The sequence below is a fragment of the Oculina patagonica genome, chromosome 6, assembly GCF_052425735.1.
Source record: "Oculina patagonica isolate OP01 chromosome 6, crgOcupat, whole genome shotgun sequence".
Classification (NCBI taxonomy): domain Eukaryota; kingdom Metazoa; phylum Cnidaria; class Anthozoa; order Scleractinia; family Oculinidae; genus Oculina; species Oculina patagonica.
Window position 1 is genome coordinate 37,789,850 of NC_135763.1, and position 13,944 is coordinate 37,803,793.

A 13,944-nucleotide genomic window follows, 5' to 3' on the forward strand; every position below is an offset into this window, starting at 1 on the left:
TTCTTGTATTCGTGGTGTTTGGTTTTGTAAGTTAGTAACTTCCTAGAGTGTATTTGTCAGTTGTATTGAGTATGAAATAAAAATATTAACACACAAAGACTAAACGCTTGCTTTCAATTGGACCAAGATGGACAATATGTTCGCAAACTTCCAGGTTGTCGTACATACATACATACATACATACATACATACATACATACATACATACATACATACATACATACATACATACATACATACATACATACATACATACATACTTTATTTAAATAGGTTAAAAACTACAGGCAGCCAGAGGGGATGGGGACCTACATTAATCTAATAAATTAAAATAATTATTATAAAAATTATAAAAAATATAAAAAGGCGCGCGCCATATCTCCATAAGCCCCATAGAGCCATTTCTCGTTGCCCTAAAGGCGAAAACAAGTTGGAAAACTTGTCAATCGCAAGTGACTACTCATTCCCCAACCGATGATTTAGTGCTAGCGCTGGGGGTAAACGTTGCGATGGACTAGCATACCATCCAGGGGGAGTAGAAATACTCTCGGGATAAGATGCGGCCTCCTTGAGCTCTTATCTGGATCATGCGTGGAGCAGGAATTATTAATTACAATGTAACAGGAGACCAACTATGATCCAAGCACTTGATTTTTGGAACCCCGAAACACCGCAGGTCTTGCACGTATATCATTCCTGCACCAATAAAACACCCTGCAACATTGTCTTGTTTGCAGAAGCTGACTTAGAAGATAAATTAATTAATTTATTTCAATTAAATTAATTATGACGCACACAATTAACACAATTAGCTCGGTTCGTGCATCGCAGCAATGGCGACACTAACATAGACATCATGAAAGAGCGAAAGCCTCCCTGAAAATGCGATTTATCACAAGGCAGATTTTTACTTTGCTAGTGATCGTTTTATTCATTGGTGGCCTTCACGCCGTCGATTATCGTAAGTTGTGCAATTTGCCGTCTTTCAGTGTTAATTTAAGCCGCGTATTGATTGCAAAAACAAACTGCAAGCCCCCTAATTATTTTCTTATTATAGTGAACTTCGAGAAAGACGAATGCACTTATATTAAGGGTTTTTACAAGTTGTGAATCTATTTATGCTTCATTGAGTTCTTTTTTTATAGCGCAAATTTGTAAAATTTCGAACAGGGAGGCGAGAGAGTAATGAAGCATATTTTAATTATTCCATCTTGTTGGCGCGCGCGCAGTGCGCAAGATTCGAAACTAACTTGCTGTTTTTGTTTTAGCTGAGCCAGCAAAGTGCGAGTCTGACGAGGACTGTTTGAAAGGGCAAGCTAAGTGCATCCGAAGAGAGTGTCATTGTACTGGTAAATATGCTTTTGGAGACGGAAAAACTAAGTGTGAAAGTAAGTACAAAATCTTAAGTAACAAACACCTTTCCCAAATTCCAAACACGTATAACCGGTTCTTCTGAAATTGGTGGGGTTACTTGAGTTTATAAAAAAAATAAGTTTAAGGAATTAGAATCAGATTCTCGTTTCTTTTCCTGAAATCCAAGCAAATTATTATCTGGGATTACTTAAAGGGCATTTTTAATCATATTGATGTACGTATAATTTGTTGTCTTTTCTCGTGGTTCCAAACTAAGAATTGTACACAGGCTAAGTCATGAAGTTCGAGAAAAAAACTAGTCAGTCTCAGCTTGAAATCGTTTGTGGGACACAAGCGACTGCGAGGTTAAACTGAGCCCAGATTTGTTCTCGATTCTAAAGTGGCCTGTCAGTCTTAAAAGTCAAGTTTCCACTTCAGTGAAGAAAATTTTGATTAATGGGTTTTCTGACAACTATCATGGGAGCCACAAAATCATGAAAATAGTGATTGCTTTTGAGTTCTTAAAGTGTAATGATTGATCTTCTTGACAGAGTGGAAGCAGTGTTTAATTGACATGTGTAAAGTGAAGGGAGGTGAAGGTTTTAAGAACTCGCACTGCTTGGCCAGCCCATCGTCAGGAAAGCGGTCTTGCAAATGTGATAACGGACATTTTGGAAGACCCAATTTTCCTCGTTGCATGCGCAACAGTGGAGGTTAGTTAATTACATATCTATCTTAGGACTTTTCGAATTCTGAACTAAACCTCTCTCCCTAAGTTTATTTTTTTTGGAACATTCTCGCGAGTAAGTTTGAACTTTATCATGCGGATTTTTTATACAGAAAGGCCAGCTTTGTCGCTGTTAAGGAGTTTTGAGTCTAGCCTTTTTACTGTTATTTTTATTGTAATATTAAATAGTTAGTTTTTTTGAGTTTGGGTCTCCATCTCCATCTCTGGGATACAGTTTCTTAAAAGCCTCGTCAAACTATGCCAAAATTTATATTGAGGCGAAGAGGAAACTATAATCACCGTTAAAAGTTCTTGAGACACTTGAGAAATATTCCCCAGTAAAAACCCTTGTACGTTGAGAAGTCACGACTCGATTTTTTTTAATCCTCCTTTACCCAAACAATTATGGAATATTGTCCGATGCAAGCCGTTTACTGGATAGAAATCATTGCGGGTATGGGGGTGGGGATGAAGTGAAGGCGAAGACCATTTGCCGACGCAACGGTGTCTCAAGACTTTTTACGGCAATTGTAGCTTGAATTATATTATGCATTGGGAAACACAAATAACGTAAACTGACAAGCCTAAACTATCGGGGCGTTTACTGGAATTAGTGCGTGCATTTCTTAAAAAAACTAATCCAGCAAAGGCCTTACCAACAACCTGAAAGAACATTTGTTTTTTTGCTACTTTTTATCTTCCGATTGCGCAATTTAAATCGGTACTGTTTTGATGATTGCAACTATGTAACAAACTAAACAAGACTAATTTACCATTACTAAGCTTCTTCTCTTGGCTCCACAGCTGATAAAGACGGAAAATATCCTTGTTTGACTGACAAAAACTGTCCTATATATTCCAAATGCATTAACGACGGATGCAGTTGTCCCAATGAAATGGTTGGAGATGGGGAAATTTGCCAACCACGTTAGTTAAAATTTGATTCTCTGTCTCTCGGTTACAGAACGGAATACATTTTATGTAGTTTACACGATTTATCAATTACTGAAAGTTAAGCTGAGCGTGAGAACATACGGGGACCTTTTCACCGTATTAAAGTCCATGAAAATGGTTTGCCACACTCATATACTGTTTGGTATATTGATTTTAAGTACGATTCTTGCACTTTTTATTTGATCCTTGTTTAATCATTTGGAAAATGTACTATGATGTAATAATAAAATAAGATTACGTTTAAGTAATCAAATAGCAAGAAACCCAGGGGGACACCTAAAAGAGACCAATCTGGGTGTAGCTCAGGCTTTTCTTGACCCCTAAAAAATACCAAAAAACTAGATAGATACTTCTTTTATTTGTATATTTCTTCGTGTGCAGCCCTAAACGTGACCATTTTGGCTAAAAATATTAGCATTTTGCCCGAAACACCCTGAGCGAGACCAAAAATTCGAAATTTACACCCCGGGCTTGAAGCTAGGCACTTAGGCAGACGTTTACGTGAAATTGCGAAAAAAGAATGTAGTGCCAAAGTTCATAATAACCAGACGTTCGGGCAGCCCTCATAGTGGTAATTGGGTAAAACGACCGTAAAAAACGCCACGCGAGTATTTACGGACGTTTACGTGACTCGCGTGACTGAATTCAACTGACGAATGTCGTGCAAGACGATGAACCTATGGTTCCTAGGTTCTATGTTCATCAGTTCTGCAAAAAGTTCTAATTACGATTTGTTTTTTGTTTTCTATCACCCAGCGTCAACAAAGCATTGTTCTTCGAATAAAGACTGCCATATTAAACACGGAATGTGCTTCGAGGGAAAGTGCCATTGTGTTGGGATGTTTGCTGGAGACGGCGTTAACTGTAGAAGTAAGAAATATTGAATCAATAAATTTGTGCTCGTTAAAATGTGTCCCGTTCTCCTTGTTTCCTCTAGTAAGGCTAGTTGCAGAATTATTTAATGCATCAATAACATTATGGACGTTAGCAAGCTAAAACACAGTCCTTTTGATTTGTATTATTTCGTTAGAGGCAAAGCCCTGCGCGTCAAATCACAAGTGTCCTGACAGCCACGCCGTCTGCTATATGGACCCTGTGTCTCCTTTTAACGCCATTTGTAGATGTGACATACGTGAAGGCTTCAAGAGATCCAAGGATGGAACGCGGTGTATAGGTGAGTGGTTTACACTTTAGTGTCGAAAAAAATCAAGTTTGCTTTGGATTAGTTTTGCTACACTTAGTGACTGATTTGAAAATCTGGTGCCGCTTTCTCAGCCAATGAGAAGTAAAACCAAATTCAATCGTGACTCGCTCGCGCACGTTTTCCCACGCTTCCTGCCGGCTACATGTATTTGGTTCGAGTTTTGATCGGTTTACTTGATTGTCTTTGTTCTTTGTAATTGGCCAGAGTGATTACATTGGTTTTATTTTACAACATTCAATTGAAAACTGCTCTACTAAGACTTTATTACTTCCCATTGTAACAGTGCATTGCGGCTTGTATTGATTACCTAGTGAGAGTATGAAAAGTTACTAAAATATGAAAATACTTTGAAGCTGTTGAGTAGGACGTTATATTATTTAAACTTGAAAATTTCGTAGGCAAATACATGTTCTGCATGAATTTGGTGCTTTTTCTGCCCGCGGAGGGGGAGGCTGCCCCGGACCACGGCTGGTGCCGAGGAACCGTAGTCCCGTCCCCGTAAAGGGGACGCAAAGAACCCACACACAGAGAGAGGGACGAAGACCGGGGCTGGGACAGGCACAGGGCTTTCATTATCTATAATGTTTCATTACTTTTTAAAAATCGCACCTTTAATCTGCTGTTGTTTTTGTAGAGTGCTCAAGCGACAGCGACTGCAAACAGGCTTATTCCACATGTTATAAAGGGACATGCAAGTGCAAGGACGAGCTCATCAGGGACGGTAAAACATGCAAGCCTGGTAAGGAGCGATATAGAAAAAGATTGCTGCTGCATTGTCAGTCTAAATTTGTCTATAACTTAAAAAACTGCATCGCGTAAAAACGTTAAATCAAAGGGAAACGTATAACAGTGCTAAGTGCGGGAAAACATGTAAGTGATGTCATCGCGGGAAAACACATACAGTCAATTCACGCCTCGCAGGCAACTCGCTATTACGAACCCGCCGTTAAAGTTGAAATCCCAGCGAAAAAGAATTGCTAAAAATAATTCTCGTTGTATTTCGGACTTTTTTTTCGGACACAAAATTTGGTCGAGAAAGCATCCGAATAGTGGGAGTTGTCAAACTCGGTAAAACAGTCCTAGCGTAAGCCAAATAACACTTGAGCTTTTCTCAGATTTGGCGGTTTAAGGGAGAAGTTTAGAAAGGTTGCAGACTGGTCGTCTATGTTTTGAATAATTAGAAAATTAATAAAAAAAAATAATAAAAAAACCTTAGAATAGTTAGACACTTCTGTGAAAGCAGAATGAATATATGCAATCGTTACAGTGATAATCGAAATTGATTTTTAATTCTCTCAGCCCCTTTACATGAATGCAAAGAGGACAAGGATTGTGATTCTCGGGCGAAATGTGAAGAAGGAAAATGCATTTGTCAAGGAAACACAACAGGAAATGGGAAATACTGCAGAGGTAATTACCACCTCAGATGGTTTTAACGTTTTGCAAACAAAATAAATGAAAGACCGAGCAACCTTAGCTATCTTTTTTATTCACAATAATTAACCACAGTTTTGGGGCTAATGTTAGAACTTTACACGCCTGAATTTATGTACCCTTGTCTCCTCAGTGAAGGCAAAAGGACTCAGAAATACTGTCAATGTCGTATATTTACCCATTTGAGGGCGCTGGACCGTTTAAATGTGATTGAAAAATAATTGGCATTATTAAAATTCTCGAAAAATTCTCGAAAAACAATTTAATCAGCGTTCTCGAAACAAAGAGGTACACATGAGACAATGTTTACTCTATCTCAAGAAGGAGACTTACGGAAGATTTGAAAATGCGGCGAGCAAACTCGATTGCTACAACTTGCAAATTACTAGATTTGCTGGAAACTGGTTTGACAATTGTTTCGATTTCATGTTGACTGCCGAACCACAAAGAAATATTACAATAATTGGTCTCTGATTTTATCTCCTACCCCTCAATCAGAGAGTTAAGATGATCTTATTAAATAAAACACTAACACAAGAAACTAACTATAGCATCATTATTGCAGTCACGTGTTCGTTAAAGGAACTCATCACTTTAAATTTCAGACTCGCTGCAATGTTCCCCGGATTACCATTGCGGTAGTGGTGGGACATGTCTTGTGGATCCGTTGTTTCCAAAAAAGGCTAAATGCAGATGCAATAAGGGTTACCACTCTACTAAAGATGGCGGATGTGCTGGTAGGTAGTCTAATGTCACCTACGTAGGTCATGTTTTTTTGTATTCACTTTTTGGCTGAATATGTTTTGGTTTAATATCTTCTTATCCCACGTAATCCACACACTCTTAAACTTGAAAAAGTTTTTACTTTGAAACTGCTCTTCTTAAAACGAATAAACGGACAGGTTAGAAGAAGTAGAACACATAATTGCACTGATTTTTTATACGTTAAAGGGACTGTGTCACGGCTTAATTAATATATATTTTTTTAAGTTTTGCCAAATACTTGCTATGAAACCTAATGTTTGCAAAGAAATTGCTCCTATGGATCCAGATGACAAACCCGTAGCTTCACTGCAACCAAATGTGTCTCCCGGGCGTTATAATTAATTTTTAAAGTTACAAGCAAACGAGACTAACTTTGAAAACTGTTCAGTCCAACAATATTTCAAAAACCTATATCACAATCCGTTTCTATCCAAGTCGCTTTTTGCCATCCGTACCTTCCTTTGTATTTCGTGTGTTATTGAAATGATACTTTTCTGTTTTAAGCGGTTATTTCTATATTTCACCGAATTTGATGGTCATTTCCGATGCATAAATTTGGATAAAATCCGTAACACAGTCCCTTTAATTACCTGCCAAGTTTAGAGTACCTAACAGTTTGTTGTGATTATTCAAACAGAGTGCCTCATCAGTAAAGACTGCAATGTGACTTATTCTATGTGTGATAACGGAACATGCAAGTGCAAAGACGAGCTCATAAAGGAAGGCAAGACTTGCAAACATGGTGGGTTTTAAAAGTGTAGGAAAGAATTATTAGGGTCGAATTACAATCGAACCTGTCAAAACTCGAACAGAACCAGATTTGGCAACTTGTTCGGGAAAATTTCATTCAACTTTGAAAGTTGTCAAAGAAACTTGCACAAAACATTGGAACATTAGCTGGGCAGAAAGGAACATCAGATTTGATTAAAGGATGCTCTAATAAGTGGTACCAGAAGTCCATAGCTCCATGATCCAGAATTAAACATATCATCTCCGCGCAAAGTTTGTTCTGAAAATAGCCTACACGCGAATGTGATAGCACGCAATCTAATTATTGATGTAGACTTCTGGAATTATGGACTTCTTGTGATACTAAATAAAGACTGTATGTTATGTTTTAATTTGGTATGTTACTTTGCGTTCTAACTTACGCTGCGAGACAAAGATTCTGTTCGTGACGAGACCAAAAAATGTTCTTATTGTGCACAAAACTTCCCGCATGTCCCGATCACGGGCAAAGACAAGTGCCCTCTGTCTCACATAGTTTATATTAAACTTACTGAATCGCCTTAAAATTAATTCCCCAAGCGCCTTTACATCTGTGTGACGAGGAACACAAGTGTCATGAAAAAGCCAGATGTCATATGGGGAAATGTTACTGTCAGAGGAATTCAACAGGAAATGGAATCTTCTGCAGAGGTAAACTTCTATAAAGCGTAGATGATGTTGATAAACAAACACTGAGACGTTTGGGTGTTTACCTACTCGACAAAATGGCGGCCGAAAGCTTGCCAACGCTACCCAGTGAACAAATTATTCAGAATAATGCGGACTACGAGTAAATTAACAAGTACTTTTCAAGTATGAAAAATACGTTTCTTGATGTCAATGAGGGTTTATCTGTTTATTGTGTCTGCAAAGTACGCACTACGAAGTTTGCAGTTTTCACTGCCCTCGCGTTCACAACACCGCAGCATTAAACCCCGGGCCCTGCCTACCAAGGACGTATGAACGCATCCATACTAGGAACTTAGGCAAAGTGGAATTGTTTATTTCTAAGTAATTAATGGACTATTTTTTTCGTCTTTTCGTAGATTCCCTGCCATGCCCCAAGGAACACAAGTGCGGCAACCATTCTGTTTGTGTTGTTGATCCTTTGTTCCCCGACAAACCTGACTGCAAATGTGACCTGAATTATAAAAAGTCTGCTGATGGAAAGACGTGTGAAGGTATACTCTGTTGTTACAGAAACAGCACTCGCTCTTTTAACATTTTATATGTTCGAAGGATTACGCTTAAATTTGAAACAACATTTGAAAAGTGAAGGAATTATACAACATGACACGAGCGTGGGACAAAGAAAAAATCTGAGTCCCCGACGGGAATCGAACCCATGGCCTCCCAGTTACCGGTCGGGCGCTCTAACCAACTGAGCTACGAGAGACTCGTCAGTGTGAGCTGGGCCATTTACTAGGTTGATATGTGACACGCGTCCTGCATACTGCTAGGATCAGCAATATCGAAATCATCAAATGTGTACCGGTATCTGGGAGGCCATGGGTTCGATTCCCGTCGGGGACTCAGATTTTTCCTTTGTCCCACGCTCGTGTCATGTTGAATAATTTCTTCACTATTTATCACCGAGCTTGAAATTTACCATCTTTATTATGTACCCAACATTTGAAAAATTTACAGAAGAACTCATACTCGATCAATTTACTCACTGCAGTTTCTTTGTTGCCGTGGTTTTTGACATCGAACTATTATCATGATCGAACTATAATCTCTCCTTACTAGATGTCCACACACACACACACACACACACACACACATTCTTCTTTTATGAGGAGTTCAGAGAATTTGATGCTTCATCAAACAATATTTATCACCTAGTTGATGATTCTTATTTACATAACCTGTCAGCGTGACATTCTATTGATTGTAATGAGAAATTTGTTGTTGATCTCTCTTCTAAACCAAGATTCAGTAGCAGGTACAGAAGGGTGGGGGGAGGTGGATGAGGGAGTGAGGGGGAAATCCGGGGCTCGCTCCCACTTTTGCCTTAAAATATAGGCGAAAAATTTGGCACCTCCTTATTTGAGTTAGTAAGGGTCCTCTTCTAGAGAGAGAGACCTATCTTTCGCCCCGCAATTTTATGGGCCTCTTGCATTTGAGATTCGGCGTTATGGTCGACCGAGGTCGACCAATCATATTTGGGGTTTTTATTTCTTCAGAAATGACTGAGTGTTTCAAGAAAGGCATTGTTTGTACCAATGACACAATATGCGGAAAAGATTCTGACGGCTCTTACAACTGCGTTTGCCACAAAGGCTTTGAAATGACCGCTGTCGGCGGAAACAAGACATGCCAAGGTATAAACTGAGAGGGTCACATATACTATTAAAGTCAATAAATAAGCTTCAGAAGGATGATTTAGAACTGGACAATTAGATAATTTAGAGCCCGTTTGAAAAAGTTAGAATAAAAGTGAATACATAAAAGAATAGGAAAAAAAAACAAAAAAAAAAAAAAAAAGAGGAGAAAAAAAAAATTTTAAAGTAAAAAAAAAAAAAAAAAAAAAAAAAAAAAAAAAAAAAAATAAAAAAAAAAAAAAAAAAAAAAAAAAAAAAAAAAAAAAAAAAAAAAAAAAAAATAAAAATAAAAAAAAAAAAAAGGAAAAAAGAAAAAAAAAAAAAAAAAAAAAAAAAAAAAAAAAAAAAAAATTAAATTATAAAGAAACAAGCTTAGTAGCAAAGATAAAAATTTTGAGTGTGGATAAACATTTTAGAATGATAGTACATAATTTACAAGACTAGGCTAAATAATTCAGTATCATTTTGAGCTCCCTGGTTTAAAAAACAAAACAAACAAAAAACAACGGAAGTGTAAAACACGAAAAACTAACGCATGCTTGTTGTTATAATTGTTGAGTGACGTTTCGCACATCCTGTAACATGAATGTGACCGTTAAAATGGAATAACTACTTATTATTTGAATGTTATTTTTGGTCTGTTACCAAGATTAAGAGCAATGGTAAGTAATTTACGCGCACGGGGGCTTACGTGAATGAAGTAGTAGATAAAATATGAGCGGGAGATCTGTATGGGAATTTACAATGGCGAGCCGATAGGCGAGCCATTGTAAACGGTCATACAGATCGGACGCGAATATTTGATTCTACTTGTGAAATGAAAACATATAAATTGAAGTTTGCAAAGTATTGTTATGCCAATCAGTAGAGATCTGTATCAAAAGTTAATGAATACTAATTAGCGTTGAGCAGGAGTCTGTATCACTAAAGTTAATTCCATTGTTTGATTTGTATTGGGGTTTACAGTTGTGTACATGTGATCTGAATACAGTGCTGGGATTGGTTTGCACCCTCATAAATAGTTAATGAATTTTACAATGAAATTTATTACATGGTGGTGTATTGCGTCAATAACATTCGAGCAGAGAGGGAACCGCTCTGCTAATACGGGGACAAATAACTGGGAAAAACATAACAAATTGAAAGGTTTTTTAACTGGTTTGACACTTACTGAAATGTTGAACGTTATATACAATGTTAAAAAAAAACTATAATAAGACGTTTCGACAAAACGTCTTCGGTCTTCATCGGTTTCAAATGTCTTGAAAGCCGTATCGGCTTTTACTAAAGCCTGGTTTTCATTAGCGACGCAAGCACAAGGGCAAGCACAAGCGGAATCACGCAAAAAAGACAAATTTTGACCCTTGTGCTTGTGGCAAGCAGGAGCAGAAGCATCAAAATATAATACGCTTGTGCTTTTGGTTGCGTTGAAGCCCTTTTCACGGTAAAATAAGCTGAATAAGAGCGGTTATCCTTGTGCTTGTGCTTGCGCTTGTGCTTGCTTTGCTAGTGAAAACCAGGCTTAAGAGAACCTAACTAAGAATAAAACTTAATTCAAAAATAAAAAAGCTATGTACATAAAACCTGCCAAAACTGCATTGTACATAATTTTGAGTTCAGGCTTTCATGTAAACCAATTCATCTCACACGCAGATATAGATGAATGTAAACACACGAACAGTTGTGTCGCCAACTCCACTTGCCACAACTTGAAAGGCAGCTACAAGTGCGTTTGCGATCACGGATTCAAAATAAATGCAACTAAACAGTCCTGTGAGGGTAAGTAAAGGATTCTTATGATATTTTCCATTCCCGGACACCTAGGGCCATGTCAGTATAGTCGGGACGGGAAGAAGCCGAAATCGGCTGATAATCGGCGCGCAGCGAAAGCTAAAGCACGCGACGAAAAGTTCAATATCAAACATGAGAGACACAAGTGTTTCATTGGGATATGTAAACACGAGAGAGAGTTGAAAATACAACGCGCAGCGGAATATTTTTTGACGAAATTCGAGGTGTTTGGATCATGTATAGCCGATAAAGCACTGTCCCTCGTGTTTGATATATCTTTTTAGTCGACACAAAAAATTAAATACGGAGTAAACGGAAAAATGAAATCGTAATCCAAACCTCCTTCGCGGTTATTGAGTTAGAGCAGTTACAATAACTTAAATTAAATTTTATTTCATCCAAGATATTGTTGAATCTTCTTTAGTTGCCATATATAATCACTTGAATCACGTTTGCAATAATAATGCCATCAGCAAACAACACTATTTTGATAGTGATCCTCGTTCCTTTGTAAAGCTGATTTCCGTCCGTCTGCGGGTTTTTTTTTTTTTTTTTTAAAATTATTAAAATACGTAATCGTTTACTTCATTGGTAGCTAATGGTAACGTATTAACAGTACCTGTTTTTGAATTCCACAGCTGTAGGTCCACACAAAGCTCCCATCTCCAGCAGAAGTCGCCAACATCCACCCGGTCAATGGGGAGCTGACGTATCTCGGTCTCCATGCATGAATGGCCACGTGATCTTTCTCTTGTTTGGCCTGCTTTGTTACCAGGCCTTTACATGACAACATGACATTGTTACCACGCCTGCTGCATGCTTTGTCCTTTATGAAACTGAACACTAAACGAAAAAAGTGACAGAGTTTACTGCAAACCTGTATTGTACAGTTGGTTTTCCTGTTTAGCAGATTACGCTGCTTAAAAGAAATGATTATTCATGCAGCAGAAAATGTACTGGCTGTTACAGCACTACAAATTCAATCGTCATTTCTCTGCTCTGTGAATCAGGACTTTTAAACACTTTTGCGTATTTTTTCTTCTCTTATTTCACAGTCAAAATGATACAGTTGCCTGGTTGTACTCCACTTCATTAATTTCCTTTTTTTGTATGAATATAAAAGAACACAAATAAAAGTCCAGCAAATATTAAATGTTTGTTCCATTTTCATTTGTATTTCATCAGTGTCTATTTAACATTGTCGCTACCCGGTGAGCTAAAGTTGTTTTCATTTCACGATAAAGTTTTCCGTATCCTCGAAGCACTATTAAACCGATTTAATAAAAAGAACAACGGAAAATTAAAACATCAACGAGAAAACTAACCTTTATTCCATTTCGAAAGTTGTTCAAATCTGTACACTTTAACCTCAGCGTTCAATCGCCATTCATTAATTTCTCGTGGCGTCGTCCAACTGTTCAACATCGGACAAACTCTTACAGATTTCGTTTCATTCACTGTCTTCTTCAAGCTTGTTTAGCCCAGTTAAATGCATGTGTCGAAGGTTCAACGATACATGGCGGATTGTTGTTTGCCGAAAACACTGATTTAATTATTGTTTCATTTGCAGCAGAAACCCATAAGCCGGATTGAAACATGTTACACATCAACATTCAAAATTTTGCGAGGATTTGCCGGTAATCGTTTATCACTCGCCGTTATTTGCAGGAGAATTCATACAGCTTTTACTGTAAACTAATTCATCGAGCTTTTTAATATCAAAGGGCGCTTGATGCTTGCGATGCACGCATAAATCCGAAAAAATATTTGCGTCCGATCTGTGTGGGTATTTAGAATGGCTCCGGCGTAGAAAACATCGGATTCCCCGACGGGAGCCGGACCGATGCAATTCGATGCAATTTTTGTCCAGGCGAAGTTGCAATGACATTATATATGTCTGAATTTATCAAAACCAGGTCAAGGAATTTCCCTTTTTGTCTTTCTTTTTTTTTCTCTTTTATATAAGTTTTTTTTTTTTTTTTTTCTTCTCTTTTTTCTTCTTTTTTTTTTCCCCCCCCCTTTTTTTTTTTCCCATATATATTTCAAAAGGTTCGAAACTCTTGCAATATTGCGGCTATAAAATCGGCATGAAATTGTGCCACGAGTTTACGCACGTATAAACTAGAGGAGATTTCATGGCGATTTTATCGCCACGATATCGCAGAAGTTTCTTACCCGTTCGAAACTTGATGCAGCTTCGGCGCGACAAAAATTACGTTGAGTTGCACAAAAAAATTTCCCGTGTAAACACGCCTTAAGGTATCACGGAAGGAAAATTTGCTTTTTCGTTCCAAGTCAAATTGTGTGTAAACCGTCAATGATAACCCCAATAAAGTATATATTTTCTGAAAGCTTATTGAATAAAGATTGTAATTTTTGATTTTGTTTACACCATATAGACCATAATAAGCAACGTCAGCATTTTGTTTGCAATTATGATGTTATGCAACTTTAGGTTTATTTGAGAACACATTTACATGAGAGCCAAAACTTTTATGTGGAATTTGTTCTACATATATTGGTCTAAAAAACGGTGTCTCAGATTTTTCTTTTCTTGCTCCATTAATTTTTTATGATTTTTTTTTATCCTGAAGAAGCCCTAAAAACGCCATTTAATACCAATC

The 13,944-nt window shown here is 37.6% G+C and overlaps 1 protein-coding gene across 2 annotated transcripts; it reads left to right on the forward strand.

Annotated features, from left to right (window-relative positions):
- The first annotated feature begins 818 nt into the window (after nt 1-818).
- LOC144656204 (uncharacterized) lies at nt 819-12,473 on the forward strand. Of its 2 annotated transcripts, XM_078516446.1 has the most exons (15): nt 819-961; nt 1,269-1,388; nt 1,905-2,066; nt 2,885-3,007; nt 3,791-3,904; nt 4,065-4,208; nt 4,873-4,977; nt 5,538-5,648; nt 6,278-6,409; nt 7,075-7,179; nt 7,746-7,856; nt 8,252-8,386; nt 9,392-9,529; nt 11,183-11,308; nt 11,959-12,473. In XM_078516446.1, the coding sequence occupies exons 1-15, from the start codon at nt 883-885 to the stop codon at nt 12,105-12,107; spliced, it is 1,854 nt and encodes a 617-aa protein (XP_078372572.1). In that variant the 5' UTR covers nt 819-882; the 3' UTR covers nt 12,108-12,473. The 2 variants fall into 2 exon arrangements, with proteins under 2 accessions (XP_078372572.1, XP_078372573.1); XM_078516447.1 differs by lacking the exon at nt 2,885-3,007.
- Nucleotides 12,474-13,944: the final 1,471 nt, after the last annotated feature.